Source organism: Poecile atricapillus, chromosome 5 (genome assembly GCF_030490865.1).
Source record: "Poecile atricapillus isolate bPoeAtr1 chromosome 5, bPoeAtr1.hap1, whole genome shotgun sequence".
NCBI classification, from domain to species: domain Eukaryota; kingdom Metazoa; phylum Chordata; class Aves; order Passeriformes; family Paridae; genus Poecile; species Poecile atricapillus.
In genome coordinates this window covers 749,422-772,232 of record NC_081253.1, presented here as the reverse complement: position 1 = coordinate 772,232, position 22,811 = coordinate 749,422, and the positions used below count along the sequence as shown (strand labels likewise).

Here is a 22,811-nt window from a genome sequence, read left to right as displayed (position 1 = left end):
GCTCCAGGACCTCATTAGATCCTCAATAAGAAGTGAAGGCCTCTGTCTCCAGCCTGACTTTCCCCATGGATTGAATCATACCACATGTGCAGTGACAGTGGTTGCTGCTGTCCTAAGTGATTTTCATGAGCTGCTTGCATTATACTCAGTATCCTCCCTGATTGCAGGATGAACCTGGCCATTAATTATCTTTGGAATATGCACTTCCTTGAGTCATGGCTATAGTTACTAGATTTTATTTTCAGCTCTATAGTAGAAAGAGGGACACAGAACTAATGCATTTAAATCATGATACTGCTGAGGAATGAGCAAATAATTCTGAACAAAAATATTTAGGCTGCATGCACCATATAATCTGAACTGAGGCTTTTTGTGCTTGGCTGGAAAGGAGTTTCTGTGGTTTGTCACTTGAATTTTTATTAGTCTGCTCTTTCCTGTCTGGGAGATCTGGACAGAAGCTATTCTGCATAGTTAAGTTTGCCATTTGGCCTGGAGACTGGGCCTAAATTGGTCTTAAATTAGGGTTAAACAGGTTTTTCTGGTGTTCAAAGTGTTTATAATTTTCCAGAAAGTCTGGAAATGTTTAGAATTCAGCTTAAGTTGATGTTAACAGCAGAGAGCCTTCAGAGACTGCTCAAACCCTTCACGCTTAAGCCATGGTCCCTGGTAGGTGACTGAGCATCAGCCCTTCTCTCCACAGTCACTGCACAAACAGCAGCATTGGCTCCAGGAACATCAGCCCAAAGAGATTCCCAGGGCCATTCCAGGAAAATGTGAACTTGTCTGGAAACTGCCACATCGTTCAGCTTTGTCACTTTAGAGTTGTATTTTAACATGCTATAGGACATAAACTGCATTGCTGAGAAGTTTCTCAAGAAGGGGTGAAATTAGAGTTTCTCTGGTGTTTCAGGGCACTACGTTTGACAATCACATCTCTCCTGAACCTCATCAAACTTGAGCTGGGATTAATGCCACTGTATGAGATGTGAAATGTACACTCAGCTCTTTGTCCTTTGCTGTGGTGAATTTCTTGTTAGAGAGTCGAGAGCCCAGCCATATGTCTGCTTATTAAAATGCTTCCTTTGTAATGTTTATTAGGATAATAACAGCATCCTGTAACATTTGAATGTTCCTAGAAGTAATCAATACAGGTAGTAACACTTGAGTACAGTGCTACATTGAGGTGGGCAAGCTGAAGTAAAGGTGTGGTAGCACTTCATGGTTTTAGTGCTGGTTGCTCCTCAATGTTTAATACAATATTATTGTGAAATATGGGGGAGGTGGCTGGGAATAAGTGAGTTTATTTTTCTGGTTCTATAAAAGGCCGTGTTTTGGGCGGTGTCTGTCCCCCATGGGTGTGTACAAAACAAAGCCGGGGCCCCATGGGCTGTGTTCCATCTTTGCAGGGTGCCTTGGTGCAGGTTCAAGCTGCAGAAGGTGCTCCAGTAAGGAAGGACCATCTCCCCACGAGAGAGCAGCAGATTCTGGCCCTTCAGACCAGCGGGGAATTCGATGTCCTCGTCATCGGCGGGGGAGCCACGGGCTGTGGCTGTGCCCTGGATGCAGCCACCAGAGGTAAAGGCCTGGAGGTTCAGCTGCAGGCTCCTTCTTGGGGTGGCTGGCTTAGAACAAACTTCTCAGATTGGCTTTTCTAAAGTACTCAGAGGCAGAGGACTGATTATCCTGGTTGGGAAGCCTCTGTTCTCAGAAGGCAGAAGGATCCTGAGGAAGGTCACACAACAGATCCATGCTCCTGTCACCCCAGCTTCAGGGAATTGCCAGAGCAGAGAGCCCTGAAGTTCTCAGGCTTTTAACCTGGACAAGCACCTTAGAAACAGAGGCAAAATCTGACCCCAGGATTGCCTTTCAGTTTGGGCTGGAAAACACATGTCAGAAGGTGTGGTAATAAGAAATGGATAAAGCAGTAGGGTCTGACCATAGGGAGGTGAGTCCAAGCTCCAGCCTGGTTGTTTTATTTAATAACACGGGACAAAGATCTTGTCACTTCTGCCTCTGCTGTGCTTTGGCAGAAAATACAGTTGTATAACAGACAGGAATCATTACAGTTAATCTCTGTTTATCCTTTTTTTCGATGTACTGGTTATATCAGTAGGTTTCTGAGGTGTGAAATATTCACAGGCATTTGGTTAATGAGTTGTGTCTCGTTGCTGTTCATTCATGGAACTTGCTCTTTTATCCTGTTTGCTTCGCTTAACAACAAATTTTGCTTTTCGTGTGTTTGATAAATCTTCACCAAATTATTTCTGATTGTGTCCATTAATCTTCAGTCACATTCGACAAAAATGAATTGCTCTGATCTTTCTAAGTTACCAGTAATAATTAGATTTTTTTAAGGACATAAAAGTTTTGGGAGACCAGTAGATGTTAAAATCTCTGTGTTGGCACTGCTGAGGCCCCTCGAGTGCTGCATCCAGTTCTGGGTCCCTCATGACAAAAGGACATTGAGGGGCTGGAGCATGGCTGGACTCAGTGATCCTGGAGGTCTTTTCCAACCCAAGAGATTCGGTGATTAAGGCTGATCAGACTATTTTCTGTGCATGTCAGAATTCCAAGTGTGCCCCACACTCTCTGACTCCCCCAGTTTTGGGCACCTCTGAAGCAAACTGTAAGTAAGCAGAGCTGCCAGTTGTCTCCCTCTCTGGAATGCCACTTAAATTGTTGGTGAAGAGGCTTAGAGCTCTCTGCTGCAAAGGGTTTAAAGTGTCCATGGAACCCCTCTGTTCCTGCCATGCATCCAAGCTCTCGTTTCCTCCAGGAGCGTGGCCCCTGTAATGTGCCGTAATGCTTTTCCACTGTGAAATATCCAGCTTTTAATGTGCTGCTGTTGAAGTTCTGCTTTGACTTTTCCCTCAGGAAGAAGGCTAAAATTTTTCATTACAATATAGACAGTGCACTACACTTTGAATACAAATTTATCCATGTAGAGAGTAATTTTTCTTGTGATTGTCTCTACCCTAGAGAAGTGTCTTTAATGAATTACATACAAATTGTGTAATTTAAGAAGTTAATTTGGTTTTCTGGTAACACAGGACTAAAAACAGCCCTTCTAGAAAGAGATGATTTCTCATCGGGGACCAGCAGCAGGAGCACTAAATTGATCCATGGTGGAGTGAGGTATCTCCAGAAGGCCATCATGAACTTGGATTTCGAGCAGGTAATTTTTTGTGCTGGCTGTTCAGCAAGAATTGCTGGTAGACACTTCACTGTCCCAGTTAGAGCTGAGTCTCCTTTTGAGCTTTCCAATGCTGGATTCCAGTGTTGTGTTCCACAGCCACTGTGCATGGGAAGTGTCTTCTGTGGGGGAGCTTTGCAGTGTCACTGCCATGCCTTGCAGGCTGTGGGGTTTGGGAAGGCAGGCAGAGACAGGCCTGATCTCAGAATAAAAAGAGCTTAAAATAAAATTAAAATAAAAAGAGACAGGTAATGTCATGAACTGGGGGGACTGTCCTGTTCTGGAATGGAGAGAGACAAGATGGTAAATGAGTGATTGTGTCTGGAATGGGGGAAAAATATTGTAAATGAGCGACTTATTTTGGAATAAGGGAGAAAAGATGGTAAATGAGTGATTTATTTTGGCATGGGGAAAGAAAATATGGTAAATGAGTGATAGTGTATAAATGCTTTTATGCATTCTTGTGTGGGTGGAAGCCTGATATTCCTGTTTTGAGGAATCACATTGTCGTCCCATTGGAACCCCTCAAAGTATGTTTTAGTGGTTGTAATGCTGCTGCAGGAATGGTGATTTTTCAGGGGGAAATATCCAAACCATGCAGTTATTCACCTATAGAAACCCACCTTTCCTGCCAAAGAGCAGCTTCACGTTGATGCACAGTGATTGCTTTGGAGAAGAATCCCTCTGCATTTGCAGCTTGGAGTTTGGGCAGGATTGAGCTGTGGGAATTGGCATGGGGCTGTGCTGTGGGATGAGTCCTAGCCCTCCTGACATGCCTCCTGCCCCTCCTTAGGGCAACGTGGCTTCTTGAGCTTAATGTTCAAATGAAAAATTACTCAATTGTGCTGCCAAGACACCGAGATGAAACTACTGAAACTTAATTTTATTTGGGAACCTTTTCCTTAACCTTTGGGTTTCTCAGCACATTGCAGTGTGGGTTTGAGTGCCCAGTGACAATGGTGTGAGATGCTGAGACTTGGATAAAGTCTGTGATTGAGTGTTTGCCCTGGTGCTGAGGGTGCTGCTGTGGCACTGACCTTGGCTGGTGTTTTGCAGTACAGGATGGTGAAGGAGGCACTGGAGGAGCGAGCACACCTGCTGCAGAGCGCGCCCCACCTCTCGGCCCCGCTGCCCATCATGCTCCCCATCTACAAGTAAGCTTTGCTGTGCTTTCTCTCCTTTACCTTGGCTTCTCACAGGCAAACCCTGACCTGGGAGAGCTTTCTTAAGGCTGTCCCAGGGGAAATTCTCTTGTGCCCCAGCCAGCAATCGCTGCTTTGGAGGCACATCCTGGGGTGCAGCTCTTCAGTGCCCTTCCAGCACCCCAACAGGGACAGCTGGAAAGAGCTCTCATTCCCAGGATGTATTTGCTATTCTTTCAGTGCACCCTTGTCCTCAACACATGCCAGGGTTCCCAGCAAGGTGCTCTTCAGCCCATGTGAGCACCCGGCAGTTGGGTATGGACAGAACAGGTTCCTCTTCCTCTGAGGAAGACACTCAGTGCTTTGGTTTTCAGTCTGTAAGAGAAATTACTCACTGGAACAGGCTACTTAGAGCAGGGAGGTTTTGCTGAAGGAACTTAATTTTATTAAGACCATTCCTCTTTTTATTATTCCTTTCTTAGTGTGAGGGGCTTGTAAGAGCTGGAGCTTGTGTAGGTGGGTGGCTGCCTGCATTTATTGTGGTCCTGTTGGTGCAGGAGACCTTAGCCCCTGCCTTGGGGGAATCCTCTCAGCTTGCACACACAGCTCCAATATCTCACACAGAGGCACAACAGCCCCATTTACACCCTGATTTTAGAGCAAATAAACCATTGAATGTGCAGGGAGTAGCTCAGTTGAAAAGAGTGGCAAACAACATCTAAGTCTGGAGTATTTACATTGTCTTGTTACCATGAGTTTGTAATGCTGTACAAGGTAGAACTGCTGTAAGGACATTCTGTGTTGCTCACCGTGTTCCTTTTGCAATAACAGCATGTGCACACACTCCTAAATGCTTCATTTGTGGGTTTCTTTCACTTCATGGTGCTTTTTTGCCCTCAGGTGGTGGCAGTTGCCGTACTACTGGGTTGGGATAAAGATGTATGACCTGGTGGCAGGCAGCCAGTGCCTGAAGAGCAGCTATGTCCTCACCAAGTCCCGGGCCCTGGAGCTGTTCCCCATGCTGCGCAGGGACAAGCTGGTCGGAGCCATTGTCTACTATGATGGTGCGTGGCCTCTCTGCCTGTTGTGTGCTCGTGGGGTCTGGTTTGGGGGTTAAGACACAACTGTCAGCTTGGGGATTGTACCCTGGGTCTCCACAGCTTGAAGGATTCAGCTTGCCTCCTAATTTGGGAGATAAGCCATGTTTTCACAGCAGCAGCTTACTGGATGTAGGAGGAAATACAGTGGTTTTTCTATGGGTGTAGAACGGTGTGAAAGTGTTCTGGGGGAGATGTGGTTTCTGACCTTTTGGCTTTACACAAGGTGGATTATTAAGAGAATTCTTTTACCTTTCTACAACTGCATTTAGAACAATTCATCAGCTCATCAAAGGGGTTCTGGAGTGGAAAGGACTCTGGAAACACACTGGACTCCAATGGGGTTTATGAGGCTTCTGGCTAAAGCTTGCATTGTTAATTACAGGTGTCTCAGTCAGAGCCCAGCAGGGTGGAAAAACAATTAAAAATTCCTATATGTGCAGTTTTGTGTTTGGCAGGAGAGATGGATTTAAAGGATGGACTCGGTGTTTACTTGATTTTACTACAGATGCAAGGTGCCTTTTATCTTATTTTTAAGGTCTGGAGGAAATAAGAGCAAAATTTGCAAATTTAGCAAAATTTGTTGTGGGATTATGTGGTGTTTTTTGTACCCAGTACCAGGACCTGCCATTGACAGCACACAGAGAAGGAATTCAGATTTATTTTTTCTGTATCTTGAGCTATTCCTTAGCTTGTTTTAAGGGATCCCAGGAGCCTGCCAGAAAAACGAAGTGGTTCTCTTAACTGTAATTACACTTCTCATAAGAGCACTATAGCTTGAAATCTATTTATAATCTAGTGAAGTTTTTTCTGATTAAATAAATAATTTGGCTGTATCGTGGCTATTTACTACTCCAGCATTCCAAAGATACACCTTTCAGGATAGCCTTAAAATTGGTCTGCGTGTTTCTTACATGAATAATTATTTTAAACAGTGCTGTAAGTCTAAAGATTCAGCATCAAGATGCCACATGGGCTTTGATGGCAAACACAGGCAGGGCAGGGCTCTGAGCGACTGAGAGATATCTCTGGAGTTTTGGTGCCATCCCAACAGAGGGAAACAAACCCAAACTTAATATTGGAAATGAAGAGTAAAATAGAAAAACAGGGGAAAAAAAATCTGTCTTGTTTTATTTTGCTTTCTTTATTAGATACAGCTTAGTTATCCTCAGTTTTAGGCAGAATGTAAAGAAATACTGTTTTGAATTAAAATTTAAAGAGCTCTCCAAGCTCCACCAAACCTCAGTTTCCCTGAAGAATAAAATGTGTGTGAGGGACTCAAGGATGAAATTTGTGAGTTGATATTACACACCTGAGTGTTTGGGGGCTGCACCTCATGCAGGATGAAGGACTGTCCAGCTCAAGTGTTAATCCAGCTCTGAGCAGGCCACGTTCCAGCTCACTGCTGTCTGTGCTGCCTCTGCTGTGGGGTGCAGGAGGGTTCCCCTGGGGCTGGAGCACAGGAACTGTTTTGTCCTGATCAGTTAACCTGTGTTCTGGCCACGGAAAATGGGCTTTCAGTCATAACATTTCAGCAAGCTCCCTTTAGGTCTTGGAAATTATTGTACTTGAATTTTAATGAGGTACTGTCACACCCTAAATCCAGAGGGATGGAGCACAAAGGGAAAGGGAATGGATCTGGAAGCAGAGGAGAGGGTGATGAAATTTAACTTGTTTTAGTCCTTTCAGGAGGAATAGTCATAAAATAGAGTGAGTGTTAAACAATGGCAAAGCAAAATACAAGTCTTAAAGTAGGTGAAAGCTTTCTCTTCTCTGTCCATCCCTTCTCTCTCCCCTCAAGAATGAATCAATAAATTGGCCTTCTAAGGATGGAGTGTCTTAACTGTAAGTGCAGTTAAATGCAGTTTTTTCCTGTTTCCTCACTTTCCTTTATTGCTTGTCCCTGTAATTGTTGGAAAGAGAGCTGGTAACGATCGCAGCTGTCGATCCCCACCACCAAAGGGAAGAGGCAGAAAGATTCCGTGTCTCAGTTAATTTTTTGTGTGCTAAAGGCCCTGCTGGGGTGCCCTGGCAGAGGCTCTGTCCCTGGGCAGGGGCAGCTCGGGGCTGCTCTGGGTGAGCGCGGTGGCACCTCCAGCCATCCATAATTCATGGGGACATCGTGTTCCCAACCGCGCCGGGGTCGTCTTCATTACATCCTTTAAATTGTTTATACAGGCACAAAAAAATGGTACATTAGAAATGTTGGAAGTACCAGCAAGAGCAAATCACAGCCTTGTCCAGAGGCTATTCTTGCTCTGCCTGAGCATCGGGAAGCCAAAGCATATGTTGGATGTTAGCCGGGGTGTACACAACGTGTCCTATTTATTCAAGGTTTGCTTTGAAGCCACAACTTACAAGTTTGTTTCTTAGGGGGACATGTCAGACTGCATTTAGCATTTGTTGGTATTAGGATACTCCTGAATAGCAAAAAGGCAACATTTTGGGGGGAGAAAGCGGCTGCTATCTGAGCAGGGATCTGTCAGATCCACTTAGGGGCTGCGGGAGAACTGGAGAGGAGGCACAGGGAGAGGCTGGGCTGAGCTCAGGATCTCAGGCAGGATTGTTCTAAAGCACTTTAAATGGAAGAATTAATCTCCATTTAAATTATATGGAGTTCATTATGATAAGAACTGGGAAAACCATTAAAGCAGGGATCCAGCTGGCCAGAGTGCGTCAATGTAAAGTGTTCAGCAATTCCAAGTGGCATGGATCTCTTTATGATACATTATTTTTCTGTCTCTAGGTGCTCGCAGGCTTTTTTAACATATTTTGCCTTGCAAGATGAGCCCTTAGGTGTATAAGGAAAATTTCTATCCTGGAATCAATCCTGAATTAAAGATTCTAGGGCTCTGCTGACCATGCTTTCTGAATTTGCTGTTATTTCCTGAAAGAAGAAATTAACATAAGCTGTGTCTGGGACTCTCTTGCCACATCAAGATATTGGCTTGTTTAATGATTTGTTCTACAAATCTCCAGTATGTTTACTGGGATGAAAGTAGTTGGTTTTTTGCTTTTTGCATTCTTAGTAGTTTTGCATATGTTCTCTGCTGAAATATTTTAATATGGCAGTTATTTAGAAGTAGGAAAAGCCTTGACAGAGGGTTTTGCTTTCCCTGTTTACAGCAAACCCCCTGAGAAATCCTTCCCAGACACACAGACACACACACAAAAATCAATGCAAAAGAGTAGAGCATTCATTAAGCTGTCAAAAATGGAACAAATGCTTTTTTTTATTTGGGCTCTTGTAGCTATTTTTCCTAGGATTTGAGTGTGTCCTGAATTATGAAATGTTATAGCTTTATAATTCATGTTTGACAAATGGATATTTGGAGATGTTGAGCTGTAATAGGGGTATTACAGACAACTCTGTGGCTGTTTTCCCTTCCCTGGATATAAAAACTCTGACAGTTTGTCACTGAACAGACTTTCCACAGGTGAATTTAAATACACAGCTATTCATATTTCTTCTGTTTCCAGCCTGAGGCTGGCTGGGTGGGAGCGGCCTTGCAGGCACCCTAACCTTGGGTGTAGCTGGGAAATACTGCATGTGCACTGCATGCCCCGCTGTTCACCAGCACATTGGCGTGTTCTGGATCACACAGCTGCACAGGGAATCCTGCAGGATGTGGGGCAGGAGGGACAGTGCTGCCCGGGCAGGTGCAGTGAGCCCAGGATGCAGTGCTGGATCACTGGCTGGGATGCAGGATGCAGTGCAGCACTGGATCACTGGCTGTGCTGCAGGATGCAGTGCTGCAGGATGCAGTGCAGCACTGGCTATGCTGCAGGATGCAGTGCAGCACTGGCTGGGATGCAGGATGCGGTGGAGCACTGGCTGTGCTGCAGGATGCGGTGGAGCACTGGCTGGGATGCAGGATGCGGTGGAGCACTGGCTGGGATGCAGGATGCAGTGCAGCACTGGATCACTGGCTGTGCTGCAGGATGCAGTGCAGCACTGGCTGTGCTGCAGGATGCAGTGCAGCACTGGATCACTGGCTGTGCTGCAGGATGCAGTGCAGCACTGGCTGTGCTGCAGGATGCAGTGCAGCACTGGATCACTGGCTGTGCTGCAGGAGCAGTGCAGCACTGGCTGTGCTGCAGGATGCAGTGCAGCACTGGCTGGGATGCAGGATGCAGTGCAGCACTGGATCACTGGCTGTGCTGCAGGATGCAGTGCTGCAGGATGCAGTGCAGCACTGGATCACTGGCTGGGATGCAGGATGCAGTGCCGCACTGGATCACTGGCTGGGATGCAGGATGCAGTGCTGCAGGATGCAGTGCAGCACTGGATCACTGGCTGGGATGCAGGATGCAGTGCTGCAGGATGCAGTGCAGCACTGGATCACTGGCTGGGATGCAGGATGCAGTGCTGCAGGATGCAGTGCAGCACTGGATCACTGGCTGTGCTGCAGGAGCAGTGCAGCACTGGCTGTGCTGCAGGATGCTGTGCTGCAGGATGCAGTGCTGCACTGGATCACTGGCTGTGCTGCAGGATGCAGTGCTGCAGGATGCAGTGCAGCACTGGATCACTGGCTGTGCTGCAGGATGCAGTGCAGCACTCTCTGTGCTGGTGCTGTCACAGACAGCCCGGTGCAGCACAGCGAGGACACAGCGCGTGGCTCTGCGCTCGCTGCCGATGCCGCTCCGGCCGTCAGGGCGCTTTTACCATTTTCAGAAGGGATAACATCAATGGCCTGGACCAGCTGCATGTTTAACCCAGTTTTGCCTCTGTCAGAGGTGCGGGCGTGTCGCTGCAGGATGAGGATTTGCTCCCCACAGAAGGGCCGTGCGTCGGCGCTGCTGCCCGCCGCCCCGGGCGCCTTCCCAAAAGCACCGGATGATAACTGCATCCCCGCCGTACCTGTAACAATTTAATCGTGTGAGTCAGCCCAGTCAAGCATCCCCAGCTCATGACTGGGAGACATGAAATTCATTGTCATTATTGTCCCTGTCATTTCGGATCATTATATCCTGCTGCAGAATTTTCCTCACTCCAGTGCTTTCTTACCTCCAGGAAGCAGGGATTATGGCTGAGGTTGGGGTGGGGGCAGGACTGTGAACTACATTTACCTCAGGGGAGCCACAGATTAAATTGGCTTTGCTTTCTGACTTGCTGGATTCGTCTGTTTGTACGCTCTGGGTTTAAGGTTGGAAATGATGAATATTCCAGTGAATTCGGGGCCTCTCTCTTTTCTTTTTTTAATGCTTGTATAAGCAAAGGATGGGGTTTGTGTCCCTTAAGAAGTGAACGGGGAATAACTCTTCAGCTCGTGTTACCAAAAAGATTTAAGATCGTTCCTGAACAAAACGCCGTTACTTGTTCATTGTGGCACAAACATCTGAGTGGTCCCCGGAGCGTCGTGGTGTTCAGGGAAAGGGAGGGAGCTCTGCTCTGAGCCACGGCTGTGTTTTGTGGGAGCTGCAGCAGCTCACTCAGGGGTCACAGGTGCATGCTCCCGTTGGGATGTGGCATTGGGAAGTGGATGTTGGGATCCCTGCACAAATCACTGCCCCCAGGGAACAAGGGACAGGGGCAGAGGAAACGGCCTCAAGCTGTGAAGGGAGCCCAGAATAGATGTCAGAAACAACTTCCCGCTGAAAGAGTGGTCAGGCATTGTGTGTGGAGGTGGTGGGGTCACCATCCCTGGCAGCATTCAAGGTGGCACTTGGGACAGGGTTATGGGGAGATTGTGGCTTGGCAGCTGGGCTGGGTGATGTGTCAGGGCACATCCAGCCTCGGTGCTGTGTGTTGTGTGACCTGTGGGAGCAGAGCTGCTCGCTCCCTCTGGCACCTGGAGTCCCTCCAGGCGCTCCATCCCTCTGGCCAGCTGTGCTTCCCAGGTGGGTTTCTCCTGGGTGCAGCAGCTGGCCGGGCTCAGCACATGAGCTGCTACATCCATCGCTGCTTTGCTGGGAGTTAAGGAGCAGCTTCCATGGGATTGTTCCCCCTGGGAGCCGTTGGTGGCAGTGGGGACACAGTGAGCTGCGGTGACATCACCACGTCCCTGCCTGGCGCGGTGACGGCTGCTCACGGTGACATTTTAGCGCCGTTTCCATAAACTGACAGTGACAATGTTTAGTTTCATTTTAACACGGTGCTTTTCCTGCCACTGACACGGCCGTCGCAATGTAGTGACAAGTTGAAGGCTGATACAAAAGAAGTGGGAAACAACGTAATTATAAAGCAGTCACACAGAGTCAGAATTCCAAATTTTGTCTGTCACTGGATGTGGTGGATATTGTGGCTTATTTTTGCTTTCTGGGATCTTAGTTTCAGTAGGAGTTTTAGCTCCTGTGCTGTAACTTGGCAGCAGTCTCAATCAGACAGACATTTGAAGGATATTGGGATTTCTTCTGTAAAAATATTTCACGGGTTTTCTGCCTCTTGCTTGTGATATTGCTTTGTTTATAGCTACAGAATTTGGACCAAATCATGGTAGAACAGGGGCATTGGCTTGAAACGGACAGAGGGCAGGGGTAGGTGGGAGATCAGGGAGAAATCCTTCCCTGTGAGGGTGGGCAGGCCCTGGCCCAGGGTGCCCAGAGCAGCTGTGGCTGCCCCTGGATCCCTGGCAGTGCCCAAGGCCAGGCTGGCTGGAATAGTGGAAATGGCCCCTGACAGGGGGGTGGAATGGGATGAGCTTTAAGCTCCCTTCCAGCCCAAACCATTCTGTGATTCCAAGAATAGGGAGGTTTAGTTCTTGTGATCTGAGCTGGTGCTAAATGGAGGAGGTCAGAAATTAAGGTGAATACCACTGCATTATTTAAACTGAACGTGTCAGATCTGAGTTTGAATCTGTTGGAATCAATTTAGCTGTGAGAAGGCTCGAGGCTCCCCTTTTCATGAAGACTCACACCTTAGGGTGGATGTTAAAGAACTAAAATGTGGGCTGTGGTTATTTCCAGCGCATATTTAGTTGTCCCTCATCCTTCCCACCTGCTTGGGCCTTCCTTCAGCAGCACAGGTGGCCCAGGGCACAGCAGAGCTGGGGCTGTCTGTGCACTGCAGGGACAGCCAGGAGTGCTGGGGGCATGGAGAGAGTCAGAACTCGTCACCCTGGAGCAGGACAGGAACAAGGACATGAGTGCTACATATCCTAGAGAGTCTGGGAGTTTGCAGCAAATTCCACTTGAGTTTCAAGTGATTCAGAGAGCTGGAGAGTTGAGGTCTGAGGGCATTGTACTGACTTGTGACTCACGAGTCAAAGGGGACATTCCCCCTGAACTTACTCTCCTTGTGTTTGGGGAGGAGAACTTGCTGAGCTCTCCCTCAGAGAAGTCTGGAATGATTTTGAGTCACTCCAGCTGATTCATCGTGCCTAACTGGGATCTAACCCTTTCCATATGCACAACAGCTCCTGGGCTCCGGCTTACTGCCTGTAATAAAACTGCCCCTGCAATTAAGCACTTCTTAAAATCATAGGAGAGGGACAGTCTTGGTGACTTGGTGTAGTTGTATATATCTAATGCACGTGTATAACTGTGTAATCACTCACCAGCCTTAGGTGTGGTGAGGTTTGTATGTACACAATGAGAAAACTTTGAACATGGAAGGGTTTGGTTTCCTGCGTTCTTTATTGCCTGCAGTTACCTGGTGCAGGGCTGCAGTAAGGAATACACCTGTAGGTAGGTGGGCTTTAAGGTCCCTGTCATCCCAAGCCTTTCTGGGGCTCTGTGATTCTGTGAATTGGTGTGACAGGGCTGTTGTCAGAGTGACACAGGACAGAACATGCCAGAACTGCCAGAGTGCCTCATTAACGCTCTGGTTTTCACACAACGCTCCTGAATCGGTCCCAAACAAATCTCTCCGCTCCGTGGGTTTTGTTACCACTCCCTGCTGGCTGGGGCTCAGCTCTGACAAAAATAAAATTGAATGTACACTGTGTGCACTCTGGGGGAGGATCCTGTGAGTGCCAACGGAAACATTGTCTGTTCCAATGTGAAGAAATACAGCATTTGCTACTAAGGAGTGAAAATAGAATTTTCCCAAATTATACAAAAAGAAAAAATGATAAACCAAATGGCATCAGTGTTGGGCTTAACGTGGTGTGGGATAGACTTACTCAAACAGTCTTTGCACGCTAAATGTCCTCAGCAGTGTGGCTGCTACGATTGAGGGGTTTTAGAGGATTCAGTGTTAACTTGGTGAAAGCACTTAGGCCAGTGTTTTGGGAAAAGCTGGGTTAACTGCCCTTAGTGAAAATGAAAGTATCTCTTCATTGTCACCATATTACAGCAGGTGAAACAACAAATAACCATCAGTTGGCTCAGAGAGGCTTCTCCCAAGGTGCTGAGCTGTGACTGCCTTCTGCCAGCGTGCAGCAGGTGACAACTGGCATCAGGCAGGGCACTGGTGAACATCTGTTCTTGGGGAATGTCACAGTTAGCATTTCAGTGTGCTGCCTACACTTAGGAGATTCAGGGGATCTTCAGGAGCATACTCACCTGTGGAGAAGCATGCCAAATTAATTTGGCTTAGCCACTCTGCTGTTAGAAAATAACTTTTTGACTGAAGTGTTTGGAAAACCCCAAAAGATCACAGAGGGGTTACCTGTGGTGGCAAGGGGGGATCATTGTTCTGTTTGGCTTTGTGGCTATGGTGGGTCAGCCAGGGCCTCCCTGGAAGCTCAGGGTTCCCTTGCCATTGATCACACACCTCGGGTTTCTTAGAGTGGAATCACGTCTGGGCTGGAGGAGCTAAAGGCTGGAGGTGCTTTTCTCTGGTGTTAGGGGATCTCTGTGTCTGGAGAGAGTGGCATTTGATTGTGAGCTCAGAAAGGCTGAGATGCAAAACCTTTGCTTTGCTTTATCCTTCCCTTTCTCTCTGGAGTGTTAAAGATCATCCTCGTGGTCTGGAGCTCCCTCCGAGGGGCAGCTCCCATCTCTGCTCTCTGTGACCAGGGACAGGACCTGAGGGCTGGGCTGGAGCTGTGCCAGGAGGAGTTTAGGCTGGAGATCAGGAAAAGGCCCTTCCCCTCTGGATGAAGGGTGCTGGCACTGCCCAGGCTCCCCAGGGAATGGTCCTGGCCCCAAGGCTGCCAGAGCTCTGGAGCATTTGGACACTGCTGCCGGGGACAGGGTGGGATTCTCGGGATGTCTGTGCAGGGCAGGGAGTTGGGTTCCTGTATGCCCATCCCATTCAGGATATTCTGATTCTTTGTTCAAGTGCAGGATTTTAATGTCATTATCTAGGGGAGAATGCACATATACCAGTTGGCAGGCCTTAAAAAAAAAAAAAGGCAAAACCCAGCTGTTCCTGGATATAAAACCACTATCCTGTGACCCCCATCTCTCCTAAACTGTTGCACTGTTGTTCTCCACAGATGATAAATTCCCAAGGTGGGAAGTCACTCTTTACTCCTTTCAAACCCAGGCCTCTCCAGATCTCTGCTGTTTATGCCATGAAATACTCAAGGACTCCACTCTGTAGGTCACATCAATCTGAAGCCAGTGAGTTTTTCTATCAGTGTAGTTAATCAGGAACTGGTTATTTCCCAGTCCTCTGCCTGCAAATGCATTCCATGGACACTCCGTTGCTTTTGGACAGCTGAGGAGTGAGTAATAGCATGGGGGTTCTTGCGTCAGAATAATGATGAGGGGAAAATGGATGAGAGGTTCAGAGAAAGCAGGAAAATGTTGTTTTGAACACAGTGGTCCAAATCCTGGAATGTGCTGAGAGTGTCCTGAGCTCACTCTGACTTTAGGAGCATTGGGAGGCTCAGCAAAACACCGAGCAGCCTTTGGATTTGGGGCTTGCTAAACAATTGCTACTTGGAAGTTTAGTTTTATAGAAGCTACCCATTTCCACATTATTTATTCTGCTGATTGGCTTCTCCAGATTGCTTTTGCTCTGGACAAATAAGTGACAAATCTGGGAAGAGGCAAACTCTCCAAATTTAAACAGTCAGGGTTCCATAGACCAGAGCTAATATTGGCTGAAGTGGGGTCGTGCTGCCGTGTGCTGAATGTCCCGTCCAGGGCAGGCCCAGGAGAGGGGGGTTTGTGTCGGTGCCGCCTGGGGCCGTGCTGGCAGGAGCCCACTGTGGGGGGCTGAGCCCCCAGGCTCTGTGAGGAGGAAGCACATCGCCCTTGTGCCCGTGGCACGGCAGGGGTTGGGTTTGGTTGCCCCTGGCACTGCAGGGGTTGGGTTGGGTGGCCCATGGCACAGCAGGGGTTGGGTTTGGTGGCCCCTGGTATGGCAGGGGTTGGGTTTGGTGGCCCATGGCACAGCAGGGGTTGGGTTTGGTTGCTCGTGGCACAGCAGGGGTTGGGTTTGGTGGCCCATGGCATGGCAGGGGTTGGGTTGGGTGGCCCATGGCATGGCAGGGATTGGGTTTGGTGGCCCATGGCACGGCAGGGGTTGGGTTTGGTGGCCCCTGGCATGGCAGGGGTTGGGTTTGGTGGCCCCTGGCATGGCAGGGGTTGGGTTTGGTGGCCCATGGCACGGCAGGGGTTGGGTTTGGTTGCCCCTGGCACTGCAGGGGTTGGCTTTGGTTGCCCCTGGCACTGCAGGGGTTGGGTTGGGTGGCCCATGGCATGGCAGGGGTTGGGTTTGGTGGCCCATGGCACGGCAGGGGTTGGGTTTGGTTGCCCCTGGCACTGCAGGGGTTGGGTTGGGTGGCCCATGGCATGGCAGGGGTTGGGTTTGGTTGCTCGTGGCACAGCAGGGGTTGGGTTTGGTGGCCCCTGGCACAGCAGGGGTTGGCTTTGGTGGCCCCTGGCATGGCAGGGGTTGGGTTTGGTGGCCCATGGCATGGCAGGGGTTGGGTTTGGTGGCCCATGGCATGGCAGGGGTTGGGTTTGGTGGCCCCTGGCTGAGGCTCCTGCTGCGTGTCCCGGGACAGCCGCGTGCTGCGGTGCCGTGGGTCAGGCTGGCCCTGTTCAGCAGCAGATAAAGGGGGATGTCTCCAGAGTAATGAGCTCCTGAGCCCGTGGCTTCAGGCTAAAGGAGCGTTTTCTGGGTTGCAGAATCACTGAAGCATTTCTGTTGGAAAAGCCCTCCAAGAGCATCGAGTCCAAGCTGTGACCTCACCTCATCAACCAGCCCGGAGCACTGAGTGCCACATCCAGTCATTCCTTGAACGCTGGGTTCCTTTGGAATCCCTGTTGTTATGTGGAAGCAGCTGCTGTACCACAGCTTGTCGCTGTCCTTTGTCTCTTTTTCACCCAGTGCTCCCTCTGCACACGGGCTGTACCTTCTCTCAAGCCCTGAAACTGGGCAGGTTTGAGGTGAACCTCATAAGGTCATTTATCCCTCCCTGCCATGGCAGCAGCGGCAGTGCCCGTGCATTTACTGAGTGCTTTGCCTGCCAGCTCTGACCGATGGTTGTTCCCTCTCGTGCATCTCGTGTGATGGAGCATCCCCAACTTTTCCTGACATCTTGCTCAGTTGTTTTGCTGTTCTTCTGTTGTTGCAGCTGATTCTGGGTATTGTTTGCTGTGTGGAATTGGAGTTACTGTTTGTTTCTTCATCGGTGCTTTATCATGCTGCCGTTTCTGTACACTTTGTGTAACTTTTTTTCTCATAGCTGAAGACGGATTGCGCTGCACAGCCTGGGCTGGGTTGGAATGAGAGGTTTGGGGAGGGGAGGTGATGCTTGCGAGGCCATTGATCCCATCTTTATAACTTTGCCCTTTTAGCTGGGAACAGATGATTTGCACGGGGGTTGGAGATCTGCGCCGGCAGAATCCGAAGCACCAAACTTTGCATAAACCATTTATACTAAATGCTGGGAATGCTGGCAACATAAATCACCTACAGTATCTATTACAAATTTATCACTTTATCAGTATCGTCTGTGATAGGAGTGGTCCAAACAGGTGGGGAAGTGAGCTGTACCTCAGGAAGTTTAGCCTGCTCGGAAATTAATTATTCAGGACACACAGAGCCTGGCCCCTTCAATGTATAGTAATTCTTTCCAGCCAGCATCCAGGCCTCCAACTCCAGTGCAATAATAAATAGGAAAAGTCTCAGGTGAAGCCAGTATTTCAGAGTAATTAATCATCTTCCCCTCGCAGTCCCTTCACCTCTCTCTTGGTTTTCTTTAACGAGGGAATTTCAGTAATAAATCTTTAATGATGTATGTTAAGAATCCTTCATTAATTTTTGTCCACTTATTTCTCTTTTTTGGGTGCTTTTATATTGTATGTTGGGAAGTTCAAAGAAATTTACAGAAAACACCCCAGTTAAATTTGGCACGGTCTCTAAAAGGATGTTTTGGACGCCGAGTGTCGTGTGTTCACTCGGTAATCAGACTCGCTGTCTGATAATCGGCAATACCGGCTGGATTGTCACAATCTCGGATGTGGGTACCGAGTTCCTGCGGGACTGTACAGGAAAAGGGAGAGATGGTTCGTGTGCTGCTCGGTCCTGGGGTGCAGAGCCTCAGCCAGGGGCTCGAGGTGTGTGTGGGGCAGCAGAGCCCTGTGGGGCAGCAGAACTCCGTGAGGCTGCAGAGCTCCATGGGGCAGCAGAGCTCAATGGGGCTGCAGAGCTCCGTGGGGCAGCAGAGCCCTGTGGGGCAGCAGAGCCCTGTGGGGCTGCAGAGCTCCGTGGGGCAGCAGAGCCCTGTGGGGCAGCAGAGCCCTGTGGGGCTGCAGAGCCCTGTGGGGCAGCAGAGCTCCGTGGGGCAGCAGAGCCCTGAGGGGCAGCAGAGCTCCGTGGAGCAGCAGAGCTCCGTGGGGCAGCAGAGCTCAATGGGGCTGCAGAGCTCAATGGGGCAGCAGAGCTCAATGGGGCAGCAGAGCTCCGTGGGGCTGCAGAGCTCCGTGGGGCAGCAGAGCTCCGTGGGGCTGCAGAGCTCCGTGGGGCAGCAGAGCTCCGTGGGGCAGCAGAGCTCCCTGGGGCAGCAGAGCTCCGTGAGGCAGCAGAGCTCCGTGGGACTGCGGAGCTCCGTGGGGCAGCAGAGCTCCGTGGGGCAGCAGAGCTCCGTGGGGCTGCAGAGCTCCGTGGGGCAGCAGAGCTCCCTGGGGCAGCAGAGCTCCGTGGGGCAGCAGAGCCCTGTGGGGCTGCAGAGCTCCGTGGGGCTGCAGAGCTCCGTGGGGCAGCAGATCCCTGTGGGGCAGCAGAGCTCCGTGGGGCTGCAGAGCTCCGTGGGGCAGCAGATCCCTGTGGGGCAGCAGAGCTCCGTGGGGCAGCAGAGCTCAATGGGGCTGCAGAGCTCTGTGGGGCAGCAGAGCTCCGTGGGGCTGCAGAGCTCCGTGGGGCAGCAGAGCTCAATGGGGCTGCAGAGCTCCGTGGGGCAGCAGAGCTCCGTGGGGCAGCACAGCTCCGTGGGGCAGCAGAGCTCCGTGGGGCTGCAGAGCTCAATGGGGCTGCAGAGCTCCGTGGGGCAGCAGAGCTCAATGGGGCTGCAGAGCTCCGTGGGGCAGCAGAGCTCCGTGGGGCAGCAGAGCTCAATGGGGCAGCAGAGCTCCGTGGAGCAGCAGAGCTCCGTGGGGCAGCAGAGCTCCGTGGAGCAGCAGAGCTCCGTGGGGCCGCAGAGCTCAATGGGGCAGCAGAGCTCCGTGAGGCAGCAGAGCTCCGTGGGACTGCGGAGCTCCGTGGGGCAGCAGAGCTCCGTGGGGCAGCAGAGCTCCGTGGGGCTGCAGAGCTCCGTGGGGCAGCAGAGCTCCCTGGGGCAGCAGAGCTCCGTGGGGCAGCAGAGCCCTGTGGGGCTGCAGAGCTCCGTGGGGCTGCAGAGCTCCGTGGGGCAGCAGAGCCCTGTGGGGCAGCAGAGCTCCGTGGGGCAGCAGAGCTCAATGGGGCTGCAGAGCTCTGTGGGGCAGCAGAGCTCCGTGGGGCTGCAGAGCTCCGTGGGGCAGCAGAGCTCAATGGGGCTGCAGAGCTCCGTGGGGCAGCAGAGCTCCGTGGGGCAGCACAGCTCCGTGGGGCAGCAGAGCTCCGTGGGGCAGCAGAGCTCAATGGGGCTGCAGAGCTCCGTGGGGCAGCAGAGCTCCGTGGGGCAGCAGAGCCCTGTGGGGCTGCAGAGCTCCGTGGGGCAGCAGAGCTCCGTGGGGCAGCAGAGCTCCGTGGGGCAGCAGAGCTCCGTGGGGCTGCAGAGCTCAATGGGGCTGCAGAGCTCCGTGGGGCAGCAGAGCTCCGTGGGGCGCTGCCCACGCGGCCCCAGGAGCCCGCAGTGAGGAGCCGGCGGCCCCACGCGATGTGACAGGGCCGGCTGTGACAGATGCGGCCTGACACGCTGCCCCAGCTCCCCCAGTGCTGCGGGTGACGGCTGCCCTTCCCCGCAGGACAGCACAACGACGCCAGGATGAACCTGGCCATCGCCCTGACCGCCGCCCGCTACGGAGCCACCACCGCCAACTACGCCGAGGTGCGACACCTGCTCAAGAGCACCGACACGGCCAGCGGGCGACAGCGCGTCTGTGGGGTGCGCTGCAGGGATGTGATCACGGGTGAGTGTGGGGTCTGTGGGGTGCGCTGCAGGGATGTGATCACAGGTGAGTGTGGGGTCTGTGGGGTGCGCTGCAGGGATGTGATCACGGGTGAGTGTGGGGTGTGTGGGGTGCGCTGCAGGGATGTGATCACGGGTGAGTGTGGGGTCTGTGGGGTGCGCTGCAGGGATGTGATCACAGGTGAGTGTGGGGTCTGTGGGGTGCGCTGCAGGGATGTGATCACGGGTGAGTGTGGGGTGTGCTCACGGGTGAGTGTGGGGTCTGTGGGGTGCGCTGCAGGGATGTGATCACGGGTGAGTGTGGGGTGTGCTCACAGGTGAATGTGGGGTGCTGCACAGGGACATGCTCACAGGTGAGTGTGGGGTGTGCTCACAGGTGAGTGTGGGGTGTGTGGGGTGCGCTGCAGGGATGTGATCACGGGTGAGTGTGGGGTGTGTGGGGTGTGCTCACAGGTGAGTGTGGGGTGCTGCACAGGAACATGCTCACAGGTGAGTGTGGGGTGCTCTACAGGGACACCCTGGGATAACACAGCAGGGAGGAGCGGGGCCACTGCCATCAGCAAACAGCTCTGAACCGGCACAGGAGCCATCTTCCCAGGCCGTGCCATTAGTGTCACTCAGCTTCCACTTCTGTCACATTTCTCACTCAAACCCCAGTGTTTTGGCAGGCCAGCCTGAGCTTTCCATCCCAGCCCTTCTGTCAAGCAAAGATGACATAGTAAAAGGCTCCGTGCTGTACAGGAGTAATCCCATTTACCGAGTCTGCGGGCTGAGACTGAAATCTCTCTTCTTGAGAGGCCGATTTCAGCTGAGCAGCTTCCACCCTGCCTGCCTCTCTTCTGCCCTTACAGATAAGCTGGAATTCCACTCTAAAACATTTTCTCTCAAATCTGGTGTTGGGTGAACACTTAGTTAATTTTTAGAACGCATCCCAGCTGTTGTGTTCAGACACGCAGGGTACCCTTTACAGTAGGTTGGGTTCATAGAGGGATGAATAACAAAGAGCATCAGTGAGCAGGAAACAAATGGTGTCTGTGATTGATACTGTTTTCTTTCACAGGGAAGGAGTTTGATGTCAGAGCCAAGTGTGTTATCAACGCCACGGGACCTTTCACAGACTCGGTCCGCAAAATGGATGATCAGGAGGTGCCCAACATCTGTCAGCCCAGTGCAGGCGTGCATATCGTGATGCCTGGTTATTACAGGTGAGGCACAGGGAGCCTGCTGCCCGTGTAACACCATTTGTAATCTCTGCTGCTGCTGAATAAATCAGCCGGGAGAGACGCGCCGCTGCCTTTACAGCAGCTCGGAGCGCACAGTTTGATTCTGATTTTTGTTTGCGTTTTTTAAAGAGGATCCTGGCGCTGTGCCGGTGAGAAGAACAATTTCATCTATTCAGAACAGACTGAAGCCATGTAGTTTTTAGTTAGAGTTCCCCAAGGCAGGGCTCCTGCTGAAGCAGAAGGCGTTTAGGCAGCACATCCCCAGGCTTTTGAAGCACCTGTTTCAGTGATGCCTTTGAGCTGGGTGTGCTGCTGCTCGGTCACCCCCTCAGGAAAACAAGGAGCATGTAAAACCTTCCAGAGAGGTTGCACCTTCATACAGAATCTCTTGTCCTGTTAAATCATGGAATCACAGAGTGCTCTGGTTTGGAAGGGAGTTTAAAGACGATCTTGTTCTGCTGCCTGCCTTTACATATGAAACCCCCTGTGCAGTGACTCTGCCAGGATGTGGCTGTGCTCAGAGAAAACAGCAGTGCAGAAGCACAAAGTGATCGAATGGGCATGGTAATCAGTAATAATAATTACTACCACAGGCAGTAGAAATAGCTCAGAGTAACTCAACCACACTTGCAGTGGCCCCAAGCGCACCCACCCTCCCGTGGGGGTTTGGTGGACAGGACGTGCCCTCCTTGTTCCAGGAGAGTTCCCGTGGCACTCTGCTCCCTGCAGCCTCCTGCTCCTCTCCCTGTTTGCTGTGCAAAGCCAAATCCCCTTCTCCCGAGCCAGCCTTGTCAGTCGGAACTCAAATATTACCTTTGGTTCCTGAAGTCATTAGCATCCTAATGGAAATTCCCCTTTATGGACTTAGCCCAGTTGTGTTGATACAGTGCCCTTGCAGTAATGCCTTCCACAGCCCTGCTCAGAATGGGAATTCAGTCTTGCAATGCACAGTGGGGTGTTTGTGCCACAGCTGTCCCAACAGGACACCACCACACACTGAAAAATTGAGGCATTTTTGGCCTGGTGTAAAATCACCCCTCCATTCTCTTCTGGTTTTTTGTGGGTTTTTTTTTCATTTTTGTATCTTTCTCCATGAAAAATGGTAAAATGACCTAATAGCTGCTTCAAAGTACTAAAAATGTGGAGAAATGGGCTGTAATCCCAGTTTCCTCATATGCCAGGAGAAGGATGTGTGTGATTAGCTTTATGGCCCTACACAAAAACATGGAAAGCTTTAAAACCTGGACTCACTTGGTAAATTCAAAGTAGAAGATGGCTGGATACTCTTGAGAGCTCTGATTTATTTATTCTGTAATAACCCAATAATTTTAATTGGAAATGTGGAGAATTCTTGTTCTCCATGTTCCCCAGTGTATGTCAGCATGTGGGCATTACTTTCCTTGGAAAATAGTATCTGCCCACACACTGCCTCCACAGCACAGCTGATCAGATAAAACTGCACTGAATTTCCTTGGAGTGGGATAGCTGAAAGCAAGGAACTGTCTGCTAAATAGAAAACACTCGTGGGATTTAATCTTGGTTGTATCAGGCCTTCCTTCTCCTGATGCCAAGGAACACTGCTCAGCACAGGAAGGTTGGCATTTCACCGTGTCCACGTGTGGCCTGTGAATGTGTTACAGGATTTTGGCCTGTAGTCACACAAATGATTTTTTTTTTTTAAACATCTAGAGGGTTTTAGTTATAAATATAGTCAAGATTTTGTAAAACTAATGTTAACCTAATGCATTTGTTCCCCATGGGTT

The 22,811-nt window shown here is 50.5% G+C and overlaps 1 protein-coding gene across 3 annotated transcripts in view; it reads left to right on the top strand.

Annotated features, from left to right (window-relative positions):
- The window catches only part of GPD2 (glycerol-3-phosphate dehydrogenase 2), a 51,253-nt gene that overhangs the window by 15,437 nt on the left and 13,005 nt on the right, over positions 1–22,811 (top strand). For all 3 annotated transcript variants that reach the window (XR_009277743.1, XM_058839821.1, XM_058839822.1), the window contains exons 3-8: positions 1,407–1,575; positions 3,051–3,175; positions 4,250–4,347; positions 5,236–5,399; positions 19,662–19,826; positions 20,886–21,030. Coding sequence is in view for 2 of the 3 variants with exons in the window: in XM_058839821.1 (XP_058695804.1) it covers positions 1,407–1,575; positions 3,051–3,175; positions 4,250–4,347; positions 5,236–5,399; positions 19,662–19,826; positions 20,886–21,030 (866 nt within the window). In the remaining variant the exon portion in view is untranslated. The remainder of the gene's footprint in view (positions 1–1,406; positions 1,576–3,050; positions 3,176–4,249; positions 4,348–5,235; positions 5,400–19,661; positions 19,827–20,885; positions 21,031–22,811) is intronic.